This window comes from Perna viridis, chromosome 3 (assembly GCF_037379345.1).
Source record: "Perna viridis isolate PV_CMFRI_1.1 ecotype Kerala chromosome 3, ASM3737934v1, whole genome shotgun sequence".
NCBI classification, from domain to species: Eukaryota; Metazoa; Mollusca; class Bivalvia; order Mytilida; family Mytilidae; genus Perna; species Perna viridis.
In genome coordinates, this window is record NC_142447.1 from 4,384,942 (window position 1) to 4,407,857 (window position 22,916).

General features: G+C 34.1%; 1 protein-coding gene across 1 annotated transcript; it reads left to right on the plus strand.

Annotated features, from left to right (window-relative positions):
• The first annotated feature begins 445 nt into the window (after nt 1-445).
• LOC148620728 (eukaryotic translation initiation factor 3 subunit A-like) lies at nt 446-22,549 on the plus strand. Its single transcript, XM_088574475.1, has 22 exons — nt 446-603; nt 1,966-2,156; nt 3,856-3,992; nt 4,680-4,843; nt 5,079-5,137; nt 5,569-5,709; nt 6,153-6,361; nt 6,992-7,163; nt 8,159-8,350; nt 8,719-8,835; nt 9,208-9,393; nt 10,258-10,395; nt 10,657-10,866; nt 11,269-11,373; nt 11,836-11,949; nt 14,058-14,180; nt 16,070-16,223; nt 16,883-17,060; nt 17,579-17,737; nt 18,944-19,746; nt 21,893-21,955; nt 22,178-22,549. The coding sequence occupies exons 1-22, from the start codon at nt 555-557 to the stop codon at nt 22,219-22,221; spliced, it is 3,708 nt and encodes a 1,235-aa protein (XP_088430601.1). The 5' UTR covers nt 446-554; the 3' UTR covers nt 22,222-22,549.
• Nucleotides 22,550-22,916: the final 367 nt, after the last annotated feature.

Genomic DNA, 22,916 nt, shown 5'->3' on the forward strand with positions numbered 1-22,916 from the left:
CATTACTACAAACCTATATCACTGAATCAGCAAAATTTAGTAGAATCAAAACTGAACAAATTTGGCAGCTAATGCAGCTTTAATTCATTACTTTATTTACTCCTACATATTATGAATACAATTTTAATATAGTCATAAATTTCACAACGGCTTGCCATACATTGTATGTATGCAAAAAGAACTACACAACATTTAGTATTTAAAAGAACTAATGGATAGAACTTCATAATTACATAATGAATGATCAAACATAATAAATTAGCTAAATCCAGCTGTTTTTTTTTTTCTTTACCAACCACCGATCGAAGAACCTAAAATGATTATCAATATCAAGAACATATTAGTATTAAAATGACAAAAACACAAAAAGAATAATAGTAATAACCGGAACCGTACTAAAATGTCTTTTCCGGAAAGATTTTAGGTGCACTATTCCGTATCAGCACTTTACCATAACTATTCACCCAGCGGCCATTTTATTCCACATGGTCGCAGTCGAGTTCGAAGAATAACTGAAATACATGTTGCATTAGAGTTATGCACGCACTGTAATCATGCCTACTTATTTTCAAAGGCCAGAGAATGCTCTGAATAGAGCCAAAGGTAAAAGTCATATTCAGTTCGAGGGGAATGGTTCACCTGAAATTGGGGAGGGATTACACGTGCACATATGTGACTGATTCTTTATATTTAACTGCATTTCTTGTGAACATGTGCCTATACAGATTAGTATTTTTTTACACGTCGACACAATTTATCTATTAGCAATTAACAGATTCTCAGAATACGAACTACCGCACATTTCTGGTCTGAGAGTGGATCTCCCCATTTTCTAGTCCTCTGACCCTGCAACCCCCTCTTTTTCAATTGGATATTGATATGTCGGGTTGGGGTCAGAACAATGTGCCATACAAAAAGTTGGAGATTTAGCGGTACCGCCCTTCAACCGCTTGTATCCACTTTCAAGTTGAAATTGTGCATGTCACACATACCTAGTTCGATTCCGGAATCATTTTCCTGTACGCTGATACTAAATTTGCTACAAAAATTACATTTATTATTGAAGTTTCCATAATTTTCTACGAGAGACCCTGTTTTTTTTTACATTTTGAACCGTATTAGAGAGTAGGCGGAGCTTTTTATCTTTGGAATGGAACGGAGCAGAAAAGATTTTTAAAACAGGAATCTAACAGAACTTTTCAAAATTCCGCTGAAAAAATTACATGTCCGCTACCCTTCTGAAGAAAAGAGGAGGGTTGCAGGTTCAGAGGAAATTCAGACTACCCATTTTCTAGACTGAAGCAATTCTTGCTAGTTCTTATTGAAAGAATATTCCATAATAAAGATTGTTGTATAGTAGCTCATTTTTTAGAGCAAAATATTAGCAATTTGGTGAAAGTTTCATCTTCAGTTATGAACATGAACTGGTGTTACAGGAGAAGAAAATATGTTGACAAGATTTACTCATATCTTTGGTTCAGTGTTCTTGGATTTTTAAAAATTTTAGGCCCCACAGAAAATTCTGAATGAAAATTAAGTTCCCACACCTGAACGGCTGAAGTTTGCTTCCTTAACTTAACAAATCATTTGAAAAATGCAAGTTTTCTACTTGCAAATGGGAAATTGGGGCTTAATTATCAACTTTCCTGTACATGTCCCAGGTGACAGGAAAGCATAATTCAAGAACACTGAATTTGCTGCAGTTAGGTGTCTGAACCATGATTTACATTTTGGATTTATACATGACTTGCCTGTCAATCCTTGCATTTTGAAGTTGATCTAACAAATTTTATGATGATCTTTAAATTTTTTTTCTAAATATCCCCACTCTTGACATGTGCAATGGAATGTCTCACTTAAGAAGCAACTGCAGTGGTAGCCCTTTCCTAATAAAGTATACTTAATGGTAACTTTTCAGTTTTGTTCACAGTTTAGCATGTTAGTGCAAAGCTTACTGTTTTGCAGAGTTCATTGATGTGGGAAAGAAACAAAGAGCTCTTGATGCCTTGTATGATGTCATCAAAAGCAAAAAGCATCGAACATGGCAGAAGGTTCACGAGCCTATTATGGAGAATTATCTCCAACTATGTGTGGAGTTGCGCAAAAGTCACATTGCCAAGGAAGGTTTATATCAGTACAAAAATATTTGCCAACAGGTAATATATTCCTTTTGTTTGAACCAAGTTAAAACTCCATGATTTAGTTAGATTGAAGCTTGGTCATAGTCATTGTAATACAAGTTATTTTACTGTTTGCTTTATACTGCATTGTATTGTGAACATGGGGGCTTCATACAGCAAAGTCTGATTTTATATTCTCTAACTAAATGCATTTTTAATATCACTAAAGCAGGGTTTTCATTATCTTTTTAGTAAACAGGCTTAATAGAGAAAATAGAGTCTACACCTTCAAAATGTATCAAAGGGGAATGCGGCCCATTGTGATTTTGAATCGTCCATTTCCACTTTTTGAACTGTCTACATTTTGATAGTAGCCGGTTCTTAATGAAACCTCGGCTAAAGAAAGGAATGTGGTGCTTATTGATTTAAGACTTGACTTGAAAAATGGTGAAATAGTCAGAACAAAACTTATTAGAGGAACTTTATTGCAATCTCTGGTTCTGATTGATTGATTGATGGTTTGGATTTAGCACCCGAGCAGCAATATTTCAGCTGTATTCAGATGATGAACATGAAGTGGATGATAAAATGAACATGAAAAATGGGATGGGACACAAGGATAATAGGGTCGACAAATTTAGGTTGCCACTGGAAATAGGGAGATGTGGGTAGGATCGGGCAATTTAGCCTCCTGTGGCAGAGCCCTATACTTCCTACTCAGGGAGAATACCACAGTAGGGTTCTTTAACGTGTGAGGAACGTGGCATCTTTCCCAAAACGGTGCACCCAGGGGTTGAAAATTACTACTGCCCGACACCTGGGACTAAACAAATTGAACCTCGGACTTGCCGTTTTACAATGAAATAAGTACATCAGGCATAGCAAATTTTAAAAGTAAAAACACTTTTTTTGAAAAACTTGTCATTATTTGGACCATGTTCCTCGATCTATTCCCTGACCTATAAATACTTATATATTTATTTTAGATCAGGTATTCCCTAGATTGATCTATTGATTAGTCATTCTCAAGTCTGAATCACACCTGGGCTTGATCAGACACATTTTTTTTTGGACATATTACAAATTTCATTAATCAAGTGCTGGAATTATAAAGATCAACTTTTGTTGATAAACGTTGCTCAATTATAATTACACCGTTAAAATAAATGCAGAAACGGAAAGCTGATTACAAGGCATCAGACCGGGAGACAGAATCAATTGACACTGTGTTTTCTTCCCTGCAAACATAGAAATATACACAAGAATATCAAATAACAAAATTGCATTGAAATATCTTACAACTGGGACTTGACAAAACATTGTTCGGGCTTAGTGTACAGAAGATGAAAAGTCCAGGGCTCAGGTCTTCCCAAAAAGATTTTCAACCCCTGTGCACCACTATGGTTTGCAGTCAGGTTTTCGGTATTATAGCCTGACAACCCCAGCATGTAACACGCCAGGGGTACCCCATTCCACCACCTGGGGCACACAACCCAGTTGCTCTGTGGGCTAAGCGCCCTAGCCCCCGGCTAGGGTTCTGAGCACTATTTAGTCGCCTTTTATGACAAGCTTAGCACTGCTGCAGGCCTTTTCTTTTAACACCTGGACCTGCAGAGGGCTCTATGGTTCTGTATTTCATGTGTATGTTGTATTCCTTATTTGCCAATTTGTGACATAGGAAGAAGGACATGCAGGCAATTGTCCTAATTTTAATACATGTATCCTTTTTCCAAAGGTTAACATAAAGTCTCTAGAAGATGTAGTCAGAAAATACATCAACTTGGCTGAACAGAAGACAGAAGATGCCAGACAAGAATCTCATCAAGTTGTTGTAGATATTGATGATTTAGATCAGCCTGATACACCAGAAAGGTATATTTCAGGAACCTGTTTAAATTAATATGTGAAACTGTACATTAATGAATTGATTTGATTCATCACAACTAAATTTTGATAGACTAACTTGGAACTGTGACATCATAAATGTCCAGTATTACTATATAAGGCTTTGATGAAGGAATAAATGATAGTTTTGACTGAGATCTATTAGAAATTAAGTTAAAAGGATTGTTTTAAATATACATTTTTGCCATTACTTCTGTTATGTTGATTTCTGATATGTTCAGTGGTTGCCTTGGCGTTGCTAGACAGTATATGTTGCTGTTTGGTGTCAAATGGGGCAGATATTAATTATATGACTTGTCTACTTGGGGTCTCAGAATTAGGTGAAGCTCCAAATATTGTTCATTTTACAGAATCATTGTGTATGGATTAATCTAAATGAAGTAAGAAAATTAGATTGAATTGATACCTTCAGGAGTCCAAATTTACTTAGGGTTGAAGGTCCTGAACTTTTTCAAGTTTTCATGTCAACGGTCAACTAGGGGAATACCAGAAGTCCTAAATAAAGTGTCAGTAAAAAGGATGAAATTCCATGACCTTGTATAATTAATTTCAAAAGTCATTGGTCAGAAATTGAAGGTACTAGATCTCTTACTAACACTAATTTGAACCCTGTGCTTAATTGGATATGAAGAAACCTATTTTATTGCATTTCAGTTTATTGTTGAAAGTAGTGAGCGGTGAAGATACTCAAGATAGAACAGATAGAACTATACTTACACCATGGGTCAAATTCCTCTGGGAGTCATACAGACAGTGCTTAGATCTGCTCAGGAACAACTCTCGGGTTGAACGTCTGTACCAAGATATAGCTCAGCAAGGTACATGATTTTTCTTATGACACTAATGAAATTAGAAGATCATTATGTTAATTTTGCTGATATGCCATCTAGATTTGATATTTTAATTTATTTCCACTTATGAAGATCTACCCTGATTATTTTTTTCTGTGTCAGGAACCAACAAAATTCCCTTAAAAAGTCTACAAAATCTTTCTCAATCATTAATAAGAATTTGTCATTAATTATTGAATCTGAACTTGTCTTTTTATTTCAGCATTCAAATTTTGCTTCAAGTATGGCAGAAAAACTGAATTTAGAAAGTTGTGTGATAATGTAAGTAGTGTCTTAGTATGTAACAAACAAGTTACATTCTGATTAAGACCACAGTTACTGGCTCCATCTGGTGTGAAAAAAATTCAAGTTTGATTAATGGCTAGCAATTTACCAGTTGTCTTAGATATCTTACAAAGTTTCTTCTGTTTAAGTCTTGTGGCTGTATCAGTTAAATTCAGTTTTTTATACTCGAACTACATTCCTCTATGCTATGAATGTTCATTATCATTTTGTTTACCTTTGTGTATTAGGCATCTTTAGCTTGTAAAGCTCATTTCTCAGTTGTTGACTATGAATTTTAAAGTTTGGAAAATTTTTTGATTTTGGTACAAGTTTTCCAGAAAACTGAATGCCATATTGGTTTATATGTATTGAAGACATTGCAGTCAACAGATACAAAAATGCTTAAATGTCTTGTAACAATTTTACAGTTAAGAACCCATTTAGCTTTGGTCCATAAGCACCAACATCAACAGACAGCTATCAACCTAAACAACCCTGACTCACAGGCCATGCACCTAGAGACAAGACTGGTTCAGTTAGATAATGCTATCAACATGGAACTGTGGCAGGTAAGGTACATGTATAAACAAATATAACTTTCTTGCATGTAAATAATGTTGGTCTTTGAAAGTTTTACTGTACCAACTTGGATAATTGGTTTTTGATTTACTAGTTATTCAGAATTATCCATGTTTTATGTTGTGCTGGTTTAACTTTGTCTTCTAGAAATTATTAGCTTGAAGTTACTATTTTTTGTGTTAAATTGTAGGAAAAATGCATGTATTATACAAGTGATTTTTTTTTATCCAAACCAAAGTATGATTTTTCTTAAGTTGAAAAAACACTAAAGTTGCAAAATCTTTGGTAAATGCTTGCAATTATTTCTGAATTTTTAGTTCTGTAAAGTGAAATTATGTAGCAAAGATAAAGTAACAGTGACAGACCAAAGTGTATAGAATTATTAAATAGAGGACAAAGGATTTTATAGTTATGCATTTCTTTTTTTCTATAGGAAGCCTTCAAAGCTGTAGAGGATATTCATGGGCTGATTGGTTTGTCCAAGAAGCCTCCCAAACCTTCATTGATGGCGAACTACTACCAGAAACTTGGTCTTGTCTTCTGGAAATCTGGAAATCAGTTGTTTCATGCCTCCACACTGCACAAAATGTTTCACTTGTCAAGAGAACAGAGAAAGAATTTGTCACAAGAAGAATTGCAGAAGTAAATAAAACTTTATGATTAAAAAAAATTCTTCAATTATGGAGTGGAAAGAACCAGTATATAATAAGTTTTGGAAATAACCACTTAAAAATAAAATTCATTATTTCTTTCTGAAAAACAGTTAAGGCTCCACTTCTGTAAAGTAGCATCACTGCTCGAAGAATAAAAAATCTCAGTGAAAACTGACAATTGGGTTTTATTCTGATCATGCATGTGGTTTGTTTTTAATGAGTGAGGGTGTGAACAGTATATTTTGTCTACTGTGTGCTTCGATTTCTTGTTTTTTTTTTTGATAAATAAGTTCGGACTCGTGGCTCCATCTTAACACTTCCATGTTGGAGAGGAGATGAGCTAATGAAATGTTGAGTGCCTTGGCGTTGCTAGGCAGTATCATTGCTGTTTGGTGTCAAATGGGGCGAACATTCAAGTAAATGACTTGTCTACTTGAAACTTTCTATTTTATTGGAGTTTCAAATGTTGTTCATTTTACAGACAATGTTTCACAATTTTCTTAATGAGCACTTTTGAAAGTGAAATACATGTAGTGTAATAAATGAAGAATCCTTTTTTATGTCAACTACATGTACTTATAGAAGAGTTTTGCATGGATTTTACTTCTTTTTACTGCAGAATGGCATCTAGAGTATTATGTGCCACCCTTGCTATACCCATCCCCGCCTCCAGAAATGCTATAGATCAGCTGCTGGAAAGTGACGAAGGAACAATGGAAAAAAAGAGGAGGTTAGCTCAACTTCTCATGCTTCAAAATCCACCCAAGAGGACAGCTCTTATCAAAGATTTAGTAAGTTAAAAATTTGTGTCATAGATAGCTTATTCTGTCTTCTTAAGTTATAGGTTTTCTGTATGGTTTGACATCATTGACTAATTGTGCCTTGGCGTTGCTAGACAATACTTAATTGTTGTTTGGTGTCAAATGGGGCAGATATCAAACAAATGACTTGTCTACTTGGGGTTTCAGAAATAGTTGAAGCTTCAAATATTGTTCATTTAACAAGATTAAAACAAGGAGATCTTTTATTTTTATTAAGTATCTTACATGCAGTAGTTATTTGGATTATAGGTAGCCATGAATGACACTTTTTTTTTTCTTTTTTTTGTTGTTGAAATTGTCCCATTAAAGTCTGCAACTTTTACAAATATGCTAAAGGTTGGCTCTTAGAAATTCTAAGTGTTATTATAATTTTTTTCAAATTTCTAACCCTGTTACTGTAATCTTGAACAAGCCCTGTGCAGGTCCGGGTGTTGAAAGAATAGGCCTGCAGCAGTGCTAAGCTTGTCGTAAAAGGCGACTAAATAGTGCTCAGAAACCTAGCCAGGGGCTAGGGCACTCTGCCCACAGAGCAACTGGGATGTGTGCCCCAGGTGGTGGAATGGGGTACCCCTGGCGTGTTACATGCTGGGGTTGTCAGGCTATAATACAGAAAACCTGACTGCAAACTATAGTGGTGCACCATGTTGAGAAAGATGCCACATTCCTCGCACGTTAAAGAACCCTACTGTGGTATTCTCCCGGAGTAGGAACCATAGGGCTCCGCCACAGGAGGCTAAATTGCCCGACCCTACCCACCTCTCCCTATTTCCAGTGGCAATCAAAATTTTTCGACCCCATTGTCCTTGTGTCCCATCCCTTTTTCATTTCATGTTCATTTTATCATCAATTTCATGTTCGTCATCTGAATATAGCTGAAATATTGCTGCTCGGATGTTAAACCTCAACAAACAAACAAACAAGTAATCTTGAACAAACTTTGAAATTAAGTATTCTATTTGTTACAGGTGAAATATAATGTGATCCAGTATGTCCATCCTGAACTTCAGAATTTGTATCAGTGGTTAGAGGTAGAGTTCCACCCACTGAAATTGTATGATCGAGTCAAGTCATCTATGGATTTCATTGAGCAAAATGGTGATCTCAACCAGTATCAAAACTCCTTGGAGGAAATTGTTATTACTAGAGTTTTAAAGCAGGTATGCTAAGGTTTCATGATGATGTAAGCAATATTGATGTTTAGAGTACTCCTTTTCTGCTGTCTAAGATTCATTACTTGCATGTTGTGTTGGAAATTTCTTGTATTATGATGTAGATTTAAAACCCCTTTAGTTAGAAGAAGATTGTTGTATTACATTTGCCTTGGCGTTGCTTGACAGCAGTCTGTTGCTGTTTAGTGTCAAATGGGGCAGAAATAAATTGCAATGATGTCTCCCTGAGGGTTTATGTATGCTTAAACCGTCAAATGGTAATTTGTTGTACAAAGATGATTGACCTGACACAATGTGGACCTATTATAGGCATTTGGTTGATAATGAATTGTTGCTAAGTAGATTTGTTATTGTAGGTTTCTCAAGTCTACCAGACCATCGAGTTCTCCAGGATTGCTGCTCTGGTTCCGTTTGCTTCTAAGTTCAGACTGGAGAGATTGATTGTTGAATCTGCTTTGACTTTGGAACTTCAGGTAAATATTGTGACATGATAGATTGAAGGGAAGATTGGGAGGATTGTTATATCTGCTGATTTTATATGGTTCATAGTACACTTGAATGCCTTGGCATTGCTAGGCAGTTACGTTGCTGTTTGGTGTCAAATGGGGCAGATAAAAATACAATGATTTATCTTCTTGGAACTCTCTTATTGGTGCTCCAAATTTGAATCATTGTTACTAAGGTAATATACATATATTACAAGTAGTTTATCAGATGTATCAAGTTAAAACTACATGTTATAGGGATTCATAGTAAAGAAGATGGAATCACTCTTAAATTATCTTGTTATTTTTTTTTTTTAAATAATACAAAAAAAAGAAATTTATCCTGAATGTTTTGTGTAGGTAAGGATTGACCATAGGAGTAAGTCGTTGAGTTTTGGCACAGACTTGATGGTTGCTCAGAAAGAGGATGTCCCTGAAGGGCCATACATTCAGAGTATGCCGAGTGAACAGATCCGTAATCAGCTGACTTGTATGTCTACAGTTCTCCACAAGGCTATGAAGCTTATACAACCCGAGGATAGACAGGTACAGGTCATGTAGAGTTTATACTGTTTTGCAGGGATGATTTTCTTCCTTTTTTTAGCGAATTTCCGCTATTTCAAATCCGGATTTTACCATTATGATTCTTTTTTTTTTTTTTTAACTGTATATTTACTAATGATTTTGCCAATTTCCACTTTGTTTGTTGACCTCATAAAATCATCTCTGGTTTTAGTATTTTTGGTTTGTTTAGTCAATGCCAATATTTTCAAGATTTTTTGGTGAAGTTATGATTACTTGGCTGTGTGAACATGCATTGCTACAAATCATTAAATGTATTATAATGATACAGTGTTACAGTTTTAAGGCATTAGTGACCGAAAGTAGATTTATTTGTTTCACAAAGTTATTTATCATTTGCAGTATTGTGAAAGAACGAGAATCAATCTATCAGTTATTAGATATATGTTTATGGTGCCAAGTAAATTTTAGAAACACATCTTACCTTCTTGCCTTGGCGTTGCTATTCAGTAGTTTATTGCTGTTTGGTGTCAAATGGGGCAGATATCAATTAGATAACTTGTCTACTTGAGGTTTCAGAACTATTTGAATCTTCAAATGTTGTTATTTTACAAATTGTCCTGATGCAGAAATACAAGCCCAGTGTTGGATTCCAGAAACAGGCATAAGCGTAAAATCTATTGCAAGTTCTATTATTGCTAGAAGGATACATATTGTGGTGCCGAAACTTGTACAGCAATAATTTTTTTTGTAAATCTAATTGCAGGGGTTTTAGTACATATATATTGTTAATTATATGAATCGAACTGTTGAAATATTTAACTTAATCAAATGGATTAGAATCAAATGCCTTGGTGTATAGTGTTATCTCCTTTGTTCTTTCTTCAGAACATCAGAGATGAATTGAGACTTAAGATAGCCAAGAGCTATATAATGACTGCCAAGAAAGACCACATGAATATCCTTCAGAGAAGGCACATTATAGAGGAAAGAAAAGAACAGCTGGAACACATGAATGACCAGAGGGTAATCTTTCTCAAATTCTCATCTATTCATCTATTCTTTTTCTTTTTTTATTTGATCCCCAATATATTTGTTGTCATAATATCTTGTATAAAAATTCCAGATTCCATTTTTTTTAACCAGAGTTTATTTATAAGCTCTGTTTGATACCTCTTAGAAGATAAAATAATTTTATATCTGTAAACGTATGACTTGGTCAAAGTACCACCACTCCTATATATTGTATGATAATTTGTTAATTGGGATAATTATTACTTTTTTAAGGAGAGAGAAGAGCAAGAGATGCAGGAAGAGCAGAAAAAGAAAGCATATGATGCTGAGATGGCTCGGTTAGAGAGGGAGGCTAAAGAAAGAGAAAGACAGAGGAAATTGGAGGAACATAGGGAGATGCAGAGGAAACATGCACAAGAAAGAATTGATCAGCTAAGGAAGACTGAGCTTGGAGCTAAAGTCCTCCAGAACCTTGATGAAGATGTAAGTACTTTATTTTTGGTGATATTTAGAGCAGGCACTCTATAGTTTTTGCTTTGTCTTTTAATCAACAATTTTTATGAGCACAACTACTGATTTCCATATAAAGATTTAATTAATTTTTATGGAAACTTCATTTTTCAAAGAAAAAAACATTCATTTGGAGGGGAGTACTTTCTTGTCAGTATACTAGATTAAAAAAAAGGAATGTCTTTGAAGACAGATTTGGGTAAATAAATGGAGAGATAGCACACTTGAAAATAAAATAAAATGTAACTTGAGAAATCTCCACAGTCAAGCCAAATATGTCCAAAAATAACAAAATGAAATTTAATATTGATGTAACATTCTGAAGTTTGCTTATAGAATCTTGGTAGCAAGGAACAACTTGTTTTTTTTTTACAGGACTTTGCCACTTTAGACATTGAAGACATAATGGCCAAGCAAGTAGAGCAATTAGAAAAAGAAAAGAAGGAACTAAATGAAAGATTAAAATCTCAAGAGAAAAAGGTCAAATAATTTTTGCTGTAAATTCCATCACAAGTCAGTTTATGATTTTGACTTCCTCATTTTAGAATTATGAATTTTAGCCTTTTGCTGATATGGTATGACATCAATTTTTTCTAAAGTTTCTTGTAGGGTTATTACTAGGTATTTATATACAAGATAGCAGAATGCGTACAGTGATGATGATACACAGACCTGTCCTGTAAAATGGTGATGAATAATTTACCTGATTCTGAGTACACTTATTTTTTATGCTATCATAACCTATCTTCAATTTTTGTTCGTGAGATACAATTTTGGGAGAGGATAGTCCTAATGCTTCTCTTTAAACAGATTATATTGAAAACTTGTAAATATGGTATGGTATTAACACTGTTGCTTGATTTGGTATTTCTTTTCTGGAGATAAACTTCTATGCCGGTGTAGAAAGACTGTCTCTAATATTTTGGTACTTATTTATTATAGATTGACTTCTTCGCTCGAGCTAAAAGGTTGGAAGAGATTCCACTGTTAAAGAAGCAGTATGATAAGGACAGGCAGGAACTGAAGATCTTCTGGGAGCAACAGGAGGAGGAAAGGGTATGTATCATTTTCACTTTAATCACTAAATATACCTCATAGATGTCTGTCATTTTGCAATCATTTTAAGTTTTTGAAGTTGCAAATAGTGTACAATGATGATCCACACAGACCTGTCCTGTATTTCTATGATGATTCCAATTGTGCTCTGAGTGCATTTTATTTGTGGCTTCTAAAGAATAAAAAACAAAAATACATGTACATATCCAGTAGACTGAATTTACCCTGACTGTCCACTACTTAAAGAATTAACACTTGGGAGGGAATTTTGATTAGTGAGTAAGTTTTGTTGTAAATAATATTTTATTTGGTTGATATTAACACAGTAGACTTGGAAGATTTTATAAATAAAAAGTAATTTGATTTTTTTTAACCTCTCTGTCTTTTAATTATAAAAAAATCAGTCAATATAAAGGAACAATATCTGCCCCAATCCATAATTAGAAGTCAGTTGTCAGCTGAGGTCAGATGTTAGAAAGGATGAGCACCAAGATTTTGTGCTTTCTTTTAAAATAGCTGAAATGCATCATCTAAGGGAACTGTAGTTATTACAAGAACGTCTTTTGACTAGTGTCTAAATGATATGCTGAGTATCTTTTTTCTTAGGACCAGATCAGAATGTACAATGATGAACCACACAGACCTGTCCTGTATTTCTGTGATGATTCCAATTGTGCTCTGAGTACATTGCTGTATATAACTTTAGAGTTCTTGATATTCATGTTGAATGAGTGGGAAAAGTAATTTCTATACATATTTAGTGGGCTTTTGAAATTTGACTTTGATGATCAATCAAAATCTAAAATTCAAAGAGAAAATTAGGAATTTTAAATGTAATTTGATATATGTAAATACATGCAGCTCTGGATAGAGGATTCATGTTTTATGCATGATACCATTAAATGATGACTGTATTTAAATTTTAAACTACGACTTTAAAAATTATACTCAGTACTTTCTGGGCAGAATTAGTCAAAATTTGGAGGGTAAGGTCATGGCATATCCTTTACAAATGGCCACTTTTTATTGCAGTTTGATAGACAACAAGGCAGTAGGGCAGTTTGATTCTTAGTCTTTAAAGTTTGTACAATGGAACTTTTTTTTACCATTTATTAATCTGTTAATTCTTTATACATGAAGACTTCAAGACTTGTTTAACTAGTGACTTTTTACTGGTTCTATATTAATTTATTGCCATGAAAACATGGAATTGTACAATGATGATTCACACAGACCTGTCCTGTATCTCTGTGATGATTCCAATTGTGCTCTGAGTACATTTTCTGTGATTTTCTCCATTGTGTTTTCGAAGGATAGCTAAACCTTCTAATTCTGAAAAATGTTGAATGATGAATTTTATGAATGAAGTCACAGGTTGAAGTTACATGTAGATAACATTATAAAGCTGTCATCAGAGGTCCAAAGTTAGCCTCTGCAGCTAGTAGTCACTATAGAAAAACTGAAGAAAATTGTATGAAGTAATGCATGTGTAGTTAAAGTTTGATATGAAGACTTCCATTTTTAGAGTGTGGATAGTTTTGCTGTCATTTAAAATAAAAGTTAAATGGTTGATACAACTGACTTGTTAGCAGTAAATTGACATTTAGATATGGAAGTAGGTGGAATGATTTATCACTAATTTGTGATCTACCTGTCTACCTATCTACCATTGTTGGTTTTGAAAACATTTTGTCCACATCTGTTAGAGATTGAACTTAAAACAGTTTAAGTAGGTCTTAAGTTAAAAAAAAACTGTCAAAATGTACAATGATGAAATACACAGACCTGTCCTGTATGTATGTGATTATTCCAATTGTGCTCTGAATAAATTGTTAACAGTTTTTGATAAGTTCTAAGAAACATGCATAATTGTTCAGTTCCAGCAGGGTGTAACAGAGCTTAAGGTATTATTATTCTAGGTGAGACTCTGAGTATGTAATTCTATGTAAGATACTGAATGTCGGTATGTCATTCTAGGTAAGATACTGAATGTCGGTATGTCATTCTATGTAAGATACTCAATGTGGGTATGTCATTCTAGGTAAGATACTCAATGTGGGTATGTCATTCTATGTAAGATACTCAATGTTGGATCTTATTATTATTAGATTGAGAAGGCAAAGAAAGAGCGACAGATGGCTCTACAACAAAGAGATAGGTTATGTAGGATGAAGAAAGATAAAGATGACTTCCTTAATCAGTTACGTGGTAAAAGAAAGGAACAGTTTAAGGTAAATTAACTTTAAAATAAAAAAAAAGTTGGTAGTCAATGTTCATGACCAGAAAATGATAATCACAGTGCCAGGTTTTTGGGATGACTTACTTTAGACTTAAAAAAAAAACTCTTGTCACAAATGAAAAGCTATAAAAAGAAAGTTCTGATTGTTGACCTTTGTTCTTGTTAACAAGCATGATAAAACCTGTGGTGTATAATTGATCCTAGCCTGAGCTTCTTCACAGTACTTCCAATGTAAAACTTTCATTAATCCACACAAAATGACAAGTCAGTGAAGATCATACACAGATTAATACATGTACCCAGGCTATCTCCATGACCATGAACAGATAATTTTTAAACAGTTTATGACAAGGTAACATATAAATTCTCTTTCACTCCTGAGGGGATTACAAGATTTCTCTACTCAAGATTTTAGATTTCAACCCATGAGCTTCAGTGAGTGGGTTAAATCTAAAATGTAACTGTAGAGAGTGGAGAATTCTTGTTATCCCAAAGAGCATTGGAGGAGAATCTGTTTCTCCCATGAACTCTGTAGAAAATCTGGAAATGGAAAATGGTGGGAAAACTCTCACAGAAATTTAATCACTGTCTGGCGGTTCAAATGTCATGTGCATTTTTTAAACACCACCATATAATAGGAAAAATGTGTTATTATCCCATTGCCAACAAAATTGTTAAGGGATAGGATATCGCTTTAGGGTGCAATATACGGTTACATTAAGGCGCACTGATTCGCACACCAAGTTACCCCCATCAAATTTTGTAAAACTTCAAATTAAAAGTTGAAAATTTGTGGATATATTGTTTAAATGTAGTTCAGCATTTATACACAGACAGATGTAATATATGTAATGGTAAACAGGTGTAATTTAAATGAAGAATGGTATACGGAATGTGTCAGTCCCTGCCATATTAGGTTCTCTCCTCAGCATCAGATGGCTGAGTTTCAAAATACCTTGTTTCGCATGAACTTTTGGAACTAAATTTGTGAGTGAATGGATCGAAAGGGTCTTATTATTTTTACCCTTTTTCCACCTACTCCATGCATGCTTTCATCCTGTGGTAGTATATAAATGCCTGATATTTTATAAAACATAGTATTCAGCTATTAGTTTTGGAGAGGCACCCCCGATTTATACTAGTTCTCAGTAATATTTTTTTCAGTATGTTACCATGGCTACTGGATTTTATAACAATAATCACTAAATTACTTATAATGACTTGAATCTCTGCACACCAAGGATTTCAGAAATATGCACTTTTTTTTTATGATAAAACACTAGAAATTTCTATGCAGACTGCCTCAAAACAGCTTTATTTCAACAAAATGAGACAAAATTTTCAGAAATGACCTAACTGTATTGTACTACCTTAGCCTGTAATGACAGTGTTACCTTTCAGGTATCAACAATCTTCAGTGGATTTTTGAAGGTCAAAGATCAAGATTAAAAACTAGAATCCTTATGAGGATGATGATTCAACACTTGAATTCTTGTTGCTCTTATTGTGTGTGACTGCCAAATTTTGCAGCTATGTAAAATAAATAGACATTTGGTGTACCAACTGGTGACAACAAATTTAGGCAACAAAAATATTTGTTTCGTTTTACCCTTCCACCCTTTTTTGCTTACATTAAACATTTTATGGCCATTTTTACTAAAACACTGTTAAAATATAAATAGTTTACCCATCAACTCAATGTAAAATGTATTTGAAAGATAAATAATTTCAAGGAAAATTAAGATAGATTATGGGATTGTGTTCCAACCAATTCAATATTGAGGCGCAGAAGAAGTAACAAGACAAGGGTTTTTTGTAATGGAGTTATTGTTGAATTCTTGTACAATTTCAATTTTTTAAACAAATTTTTTTATAATATAGCAAAAGGTCAAAGAATTTGACCAAAAGATGACTGAGGAGAGAAAGAAGAGGTTAGCTGACAGGAAGGAAAAGAGGAAACAGGATAGAAGAACTCAGTGGATAGAAGAGAAGAGAGAGGCTGAACAGAGAGCTAAGGATGAAGCCATGTTGAGAGGTAAACTTAACCCTGTTAATGTCATGATGTATTATTCCCTTACTTGGAGACGATAATTGTCTTGGTGAAATTAGCTGCCCAATATAGAACAAAAGTAAAGTTTTGTTTTGTTTTCTGTGGATAGTCCTGCAGTTAATTAATAGTATGTAAATCATGTCTTGAGGTTCATTTAAAAAAAATCTCAGATTGAGAATTTTCTAAAATATATAATTCCATTTGTTCTGATTAGGCAGAACTTTAGTTTTTTGGATTTGAGAAATATCTCAATGTTAGATTATTCATGAAACCCGGCCCTAATCCTATGTTGTCCTGTTGTCAGGATATTTTGAGCAGTGGTTCAAAAACTGCAATGTTTTTCTCATGAATTTAAATTAAGTGTTTGGTAATAAGTGAAAATGCCTTTAAGTTGCTGATTAGTACAGTAATTACTCCTCAGTGTCAAATGGGGCAGAAATCAAGTGATGAAATAACGACATGGAATTGATATTCTGTGATATTTCATGAAAGTAATCATCTTACATCACTTACATATTTTGCATTGAGATAAATGGAAATTAATTGTATAAGATAATCATTACATGTGAATTTATGAAAATTTTTAGTTGCCATATTCATTTATTATACATGTAGAAAGTATAAATGGTTTCTTAAAATTGTAGAACGTGAAGAAAAGGAAAGAGTAGAAAGAGAAAAACAAGAAAATGAAGAGAAAGAGTACAAAGAAAAATTGAGAAAGCTAGAGGAGCAGGCTGCAAAACAGAGAGCAAGAGAGCAGGAGATAGAGGAACGACAGAGAAGACGGGGGGAAGAACCTGCACCTGGTGGAAGACCTACAGGGTAAATGTCATAATCAGTCAGGGACTTGAGGTCCTCAAATTAGTGTACTGAGGAATCTTTTCAAAAAACCATATACAATACCTTACAATTTCAGTCCATTGTACCTGAACAATTTTCATCTGTTAGAACATTTAAACACTAGCGTTTGTAGATCATGTTAATATTTCATATTGTAGCCATTGCTGAGGCAAAGTTTGATACAATTATGCTGGGAATTAAGGATTTTGAATTGTTTGTTAGAAGTTTAATTTTCCTCCTCAGTTGTCCTGATAGGAAACCTAAGAAAGCTCATCATTGGGTGATTTTTTTTTTACTCTATGAAAGACTAACTCTATCTATGAACATCATTATAGTATGCACTGTAAGAAAATACCTTTCGTATCGTTTTGTGGATTAGAACTTGTGGTCAATTGTCAGTTTTGCTTTTAAAATGGAACAGATTTTTAGCATGTGTATGTGGATGTTGAAGCTTGTCAAAAGACAGATCAGTTCTACATTCTTAATAAAAAAAATTGTAGAGAGGAGAGTAGATGGAAAAAAGGTGGTGATGCTCCACCATCAGAGGAAAGAAGTGGGCCTTGGAAACCGGCACAGAGGGAAGGTGGAGTGGGCTGGAGAGAAAGAGAGAAGATGAGATCAGATAGCTGGAAGAGAGATCCTGATGCTCCTCCTTCAAGGTAATTCTAGAAATATCTGATCGAGATCTTATCTATCTGATGTACCATAATTTGGCATGTGTAATGCACATATTTTTACATAGAATTCATTTCCAGAGTATGAGAGCGTATATTATGCATCAATATATACGATTTTGGCAAAGAAATAAGAAAATTTCATGAGAGAAAAGAGATTGCATAATGTAAACAAACAAACTGGAAGTGAAATGTTACTGAAAGAAAGTTTATCAAATCACCCAATACATCTTGAAGTATTGAATTTTATGTGATATTTTCTTCAAATCGTGTTTAAATGTCTTAATAACATGTTTCAGACATAAGTTGTACAGTATTTCTTTCTTTGAAACATGATTACAGATTAAAATGAAACAACTAAAAACCAAAAAGTAGCGAAGTCCTTTTTTGTCAAACACTACTTATTGAATGCTTTTGCGGCTGAAAGTGATTATTTTTAAACTTACATTGATAGTTTCGAACAATTTTTATCCTTAAATCTATGTTCTAAAATGAAAAATTAAGAAATTTTAGTTATGAGCAAAACCGGAAATATCCGAGTTCCTCAGGTTTCATTTTATTTTATAAGCCATTACATATATCCTGTGTTCATATCGTGCTTCAAAATTAAAATTATCCAATTTATGTAGCTACTGATCTTTACATGATATATCAGTGTGAATATTAGTTTCTTTCCTTCACATTTTTGTAGGAAATACTGATTTTAGGTAAATAAATCGACAGATCAAGTGCAAAATATTCATCTTTTGTCTTACAAAATTCTACCGCAATCTATGTCTAAAAAAAGTGTTTTTTCACTTGTTTAGACCTTCAAATTGCACTGCATATCATATATAAATGTGTATTAAACATACCAAAATACAGTATTCCCCTGAAGTTGCTGATCTTTACCAAATCTACTGTTCTGTGTAAAATGTGACAGAAACTAATAACATCAGGAAATAATATGATGGAATTAATATCACGAGAAAAGTCATTACAATGCTTCAAAATTTGTCTGTTGAGGGGGCTGTTGTCATCTTTCTTTTGCTATATAATAAAAAACAATATAATTGTTTTTTCTTTTATTTTTTCCCATCTTTGAAATCATGTTTGAGATTTCATTGTAGCATATCAATTTGTCTATTCGATTGTGAAGTCCAGAATCCAAAAGAAATAAATGAATTCATGATTCTTTTATTTTCTTTTTAGGGGTGATGAACCACCACCAAGAGATGAAAGAGATGGTTGGCGAGGAAGAGGTACACCATCTAGAGATGAAAGACCTCCACCAAGTAGGGATGATCGATATCGTGATGATCGTGGTCCTCCACCTAGAGAAGATAGATTTGAGCGAGGTCCACCTGGTGATTCTTGGAGGGACAGAAGGGAAGAACGAGGTCCACCAGGTGACGCTTGGAGCAGAGATAGGGGACGTGATGACCGTGGCCCACCTGGAGATGCATGGGGCAGAGATAGGGGCCGTGATGATCGTGGTCCACCTGGGGACTCTTGGAGAGATCGTGGTAGTGGTAGAGATGATAGAGGGCCACCAGGAGACAGTTGGAGAGATAGAGCAGGTGGCAGAGATCGTGGCCCATCTAGGGACTTTGATCGTAGAGATGATAGAGGGCCATCTAGAGACTACAGAGATGATCGAGGACCATCCAGGGACTTTGATCGTAGAGATGATAGAGGGCCATCTAGAGACTACAGAGATGATCGTGGACCTTCTAGAGACCACAGAGATGATCGAGGTCCATCAAGAGACTTTGACCGTAGAGATGATAGAGGCCCTTCAAGGGACTACAGAGATGATCGTGGACCATCTCGAGATGATAGAGAAGAACGGGGACCTTGGAGGAGAGGAGGGGACTCTGATAGATGGGGTGGTGGTGGAAGAGATCGTCAGCCAGACAGGGACCGTGACTGGGGAAGAAGAGATGATAGAGGGCCACCATCAAGAGATGATAGGGGCCCACCACCTCGGGAAAGAGAAGATAACTGGAGAAGAGGTAAGCATATAAAGGAATTTGGTTTATAATGAGAACACTTGAAAAAGTACAATATGTACATGTAATTGATTTTACTTTGAAAACTATACACTTAGACTAAGCTTTTTCTATGGCAAGATAAAGAATTTTGAAAACATTAGCTTATGCTATAGGCTGTGGACCTTCTTCATCAGTTTGTTAAGAAAAACACATAAAAGGCATGATTTAACCAAGTTTAACCATGGTTTGCTAGGGATTGTGCTGGGTTTCGACAACGTCGCATTTTGAGGTTTTTCATTTTGATCTGGTGACAAAAATAACCAGTTGGCAATTTTCTTGGCACCTATGTTTTGTTTATTAAAATTAACAGGAAGTTAGTCAGCAACGGATATTCTATCCATTCAACAACTGTACTATTGACACCTGGTCAGAGTTAATTGACCATAACCTATTTAGAACTGAAGCCAATTAAATGTAATTAGACCAGGTATCCGTGACTCACAATATCCTCATGGGAGGTGTCAGTCCGATGTAAATATATTATTGAGCCAATCAAAACTCTCATCATCTGGTCAAAGGTAAACCCTATCATGACCATGTGCACATGGCTACATGCAAGCTTCACAGTCCTGTTAAATCATATGATACATTCAGAAACAGATTTTCCTTCAAACAGAATAAAATCCAATTAACAATGATTATCCCATCAGAAAGTCATGTCTAAAACAATTCAAAATGCAAGAATTGATAAAAGAAAATGGATGACATTTGTTTACATTTTCACCATGTGGCTTTTTTTGGTAGGAAAATCAGTAATGAAATAGATTGGGGATTCCCAAAATCTAATCAAGGAAATACTGAAGGCATTAAGTCATAATATTGGATATCAAGCGAGAGAGAATTAAAAAGGGACACAACTACTGTAAACATAGTAATATTCACGGGTGTTAATTTTTGCGGATTCTGTCAAGTGAGCATATTTGCAGGTATCAGTTTTCACTGATTCCAAAAATAATATGCATAATACAGTGTAAAAAATAATTTCATATGTACAATTTTTCACATTTTTGTCCACCACGAAAATGGTGAAAAATTAGTGCATTTACAGTAATGGTCCATGAGTTTGATGAAAGAGTAATCAAGGGAACCAAGATTCTAGCATAAATCAAAAGAATGTAATCCAGGGACAAAGACCAGAAAATATTCTGAAAATTTATATAAAGTAAAAAATCAAATTATATTTTAAGATAAATTTAATTAAAATGCAAAGGACTGGGGTGAACATGTTTTAAAATTAGGGAATATATGAGCATAGTAATATTAAAGTACTTGATAGAAATGAAACACCTATTTCTGGAGTAGTACTTTATAATTTTGCGTATGAAAAGTGACAAATGGTTTTTAGTCCTGACTAAAAATTGAGCTAAAAACCTTTATACATGTACAAGAGTGAATCTTGGGTACATGTATGTCATGAGTAAGAGGGTTATTTTGATGAATTGACAAAGATAACTCATCAATGGACTTAATAATGTCATATTTTAAAAAAAAGTTAGAAATACAAAATTTGGCACATATTTGGCTCTAATTTTCGAAAATTGGGGGAGGGGGGGGAATTGGCAGCTGGTGTTTTTCTAGTGACAGAATTTGGAAGCAAGAGCAGCCCCTTGTTTCCTTCAGCTTTGGCTTGTAGGCAACTGATAGAAAACTATTAAATCATATGAACATTTTACAAAATCCATTTGAAGTGATTTACTTATCACTAAGGAAAGTTATACCAGGTCTATGACTTCAAACCAATTAGAAACAAAAGGAAACATTTTGATAAAATCTGCATTGATGCCTTCATATTGGGGGTTGCAATGATATATTCTTTTTTTTGTGCTTTCCACTGTGGATTGGTCTTCTTAATCTGTATCCAATTTAAAATATAGCAATCAATTACACAGAAGGAAGGTGGGTAATCGATTGCAAATCAATTACACAAAATTACTCCATCTATTTGCAATCAATTACTACTTAGTTTACTGATGATCTTTGCCCATCTCCAGTTCTGCATGATATTAAACAAATGTATTGAGGTCTTCATATAGAGCATTTCTAAGGACTGACATGACTGCATGTTGTTCCATTGGCCTATACACTGTTTATTTTGATGTTTTTGTAGGAGGAGGAGGAGGTAGTGAAGGAGGGTCAAGGCCAAGTTGGAGAGATAAACAGCAAGAAAAAGGTAAGTTCTGGATTTCTTCAAAATGTATGAAAATCCTGTCAAAAGTAAAACAAAATAGTATAAAGTGGTCTATAAGGACAGTCAAGAGATTTAATAAATAAAAAAAAAAAAGATATATATATAGATAGAGAGAGAGTCTTGTAATTGGCAGTTAATAGAATTTGTGTTATTATTTAATATAATATATTTTGTACTTTCATTTGTCATAATTTCTATTTTTAGATAAAAGTGAAGGTGACGATGGTTGGACAACTGTCAGATACTAGATGGAACCTACAAAAAAAAATATTTTGAAAACACTGCTTAAGATGTATATTAGAAATGATTTAAATAACTTGACATCTCATAAAATTTTTGTGTCAAATACATGTTTGTTTTTGTCAGTCATGAGCTGAACTGTGTTATTCCTTTTTAATGTTTTCATTATGGTATTTACCAATTTATAGTGACTTTTTGGATAAGATTTAATACAGAGGCTTCAATGTAACTTGATTGTATTTAATTATTTATTCTCAATTGTAAGTGCTAAATGTGGGGATTCAGTGATGTGCATTTTTTCCCATGTCATGTGAAAATAAATGTTAGTTGTTGAAATATTTTGAAAAGTTTTGTTTAAGAGGGTTTATTGGCCATACATTTATAGTCATATACTAGTATATGTACAACTTGAAGTTGACAGATTCAAATCTGTCTTACAACCAAGATACAAATGAATTAATCCAAGCCAAACACATAATTTGCTCTCAGAAATGGCGAAGAGCTTTTTAATTTTAAAAAATTCAGTCTTTACTGTTCATAGTCAGTACAGAATTTTTTTTCAAATTGCATGTTAGATCTTGAAAATATGGCACAGACTTTGGTAGAGTCTGACATCAACCATCTACCTTTCAGTTAGACATGGCCTTTTGGAAATTTATCAACTAGTTGACTATCAATCCTAAGCTGATTCTCTTAAATCCAG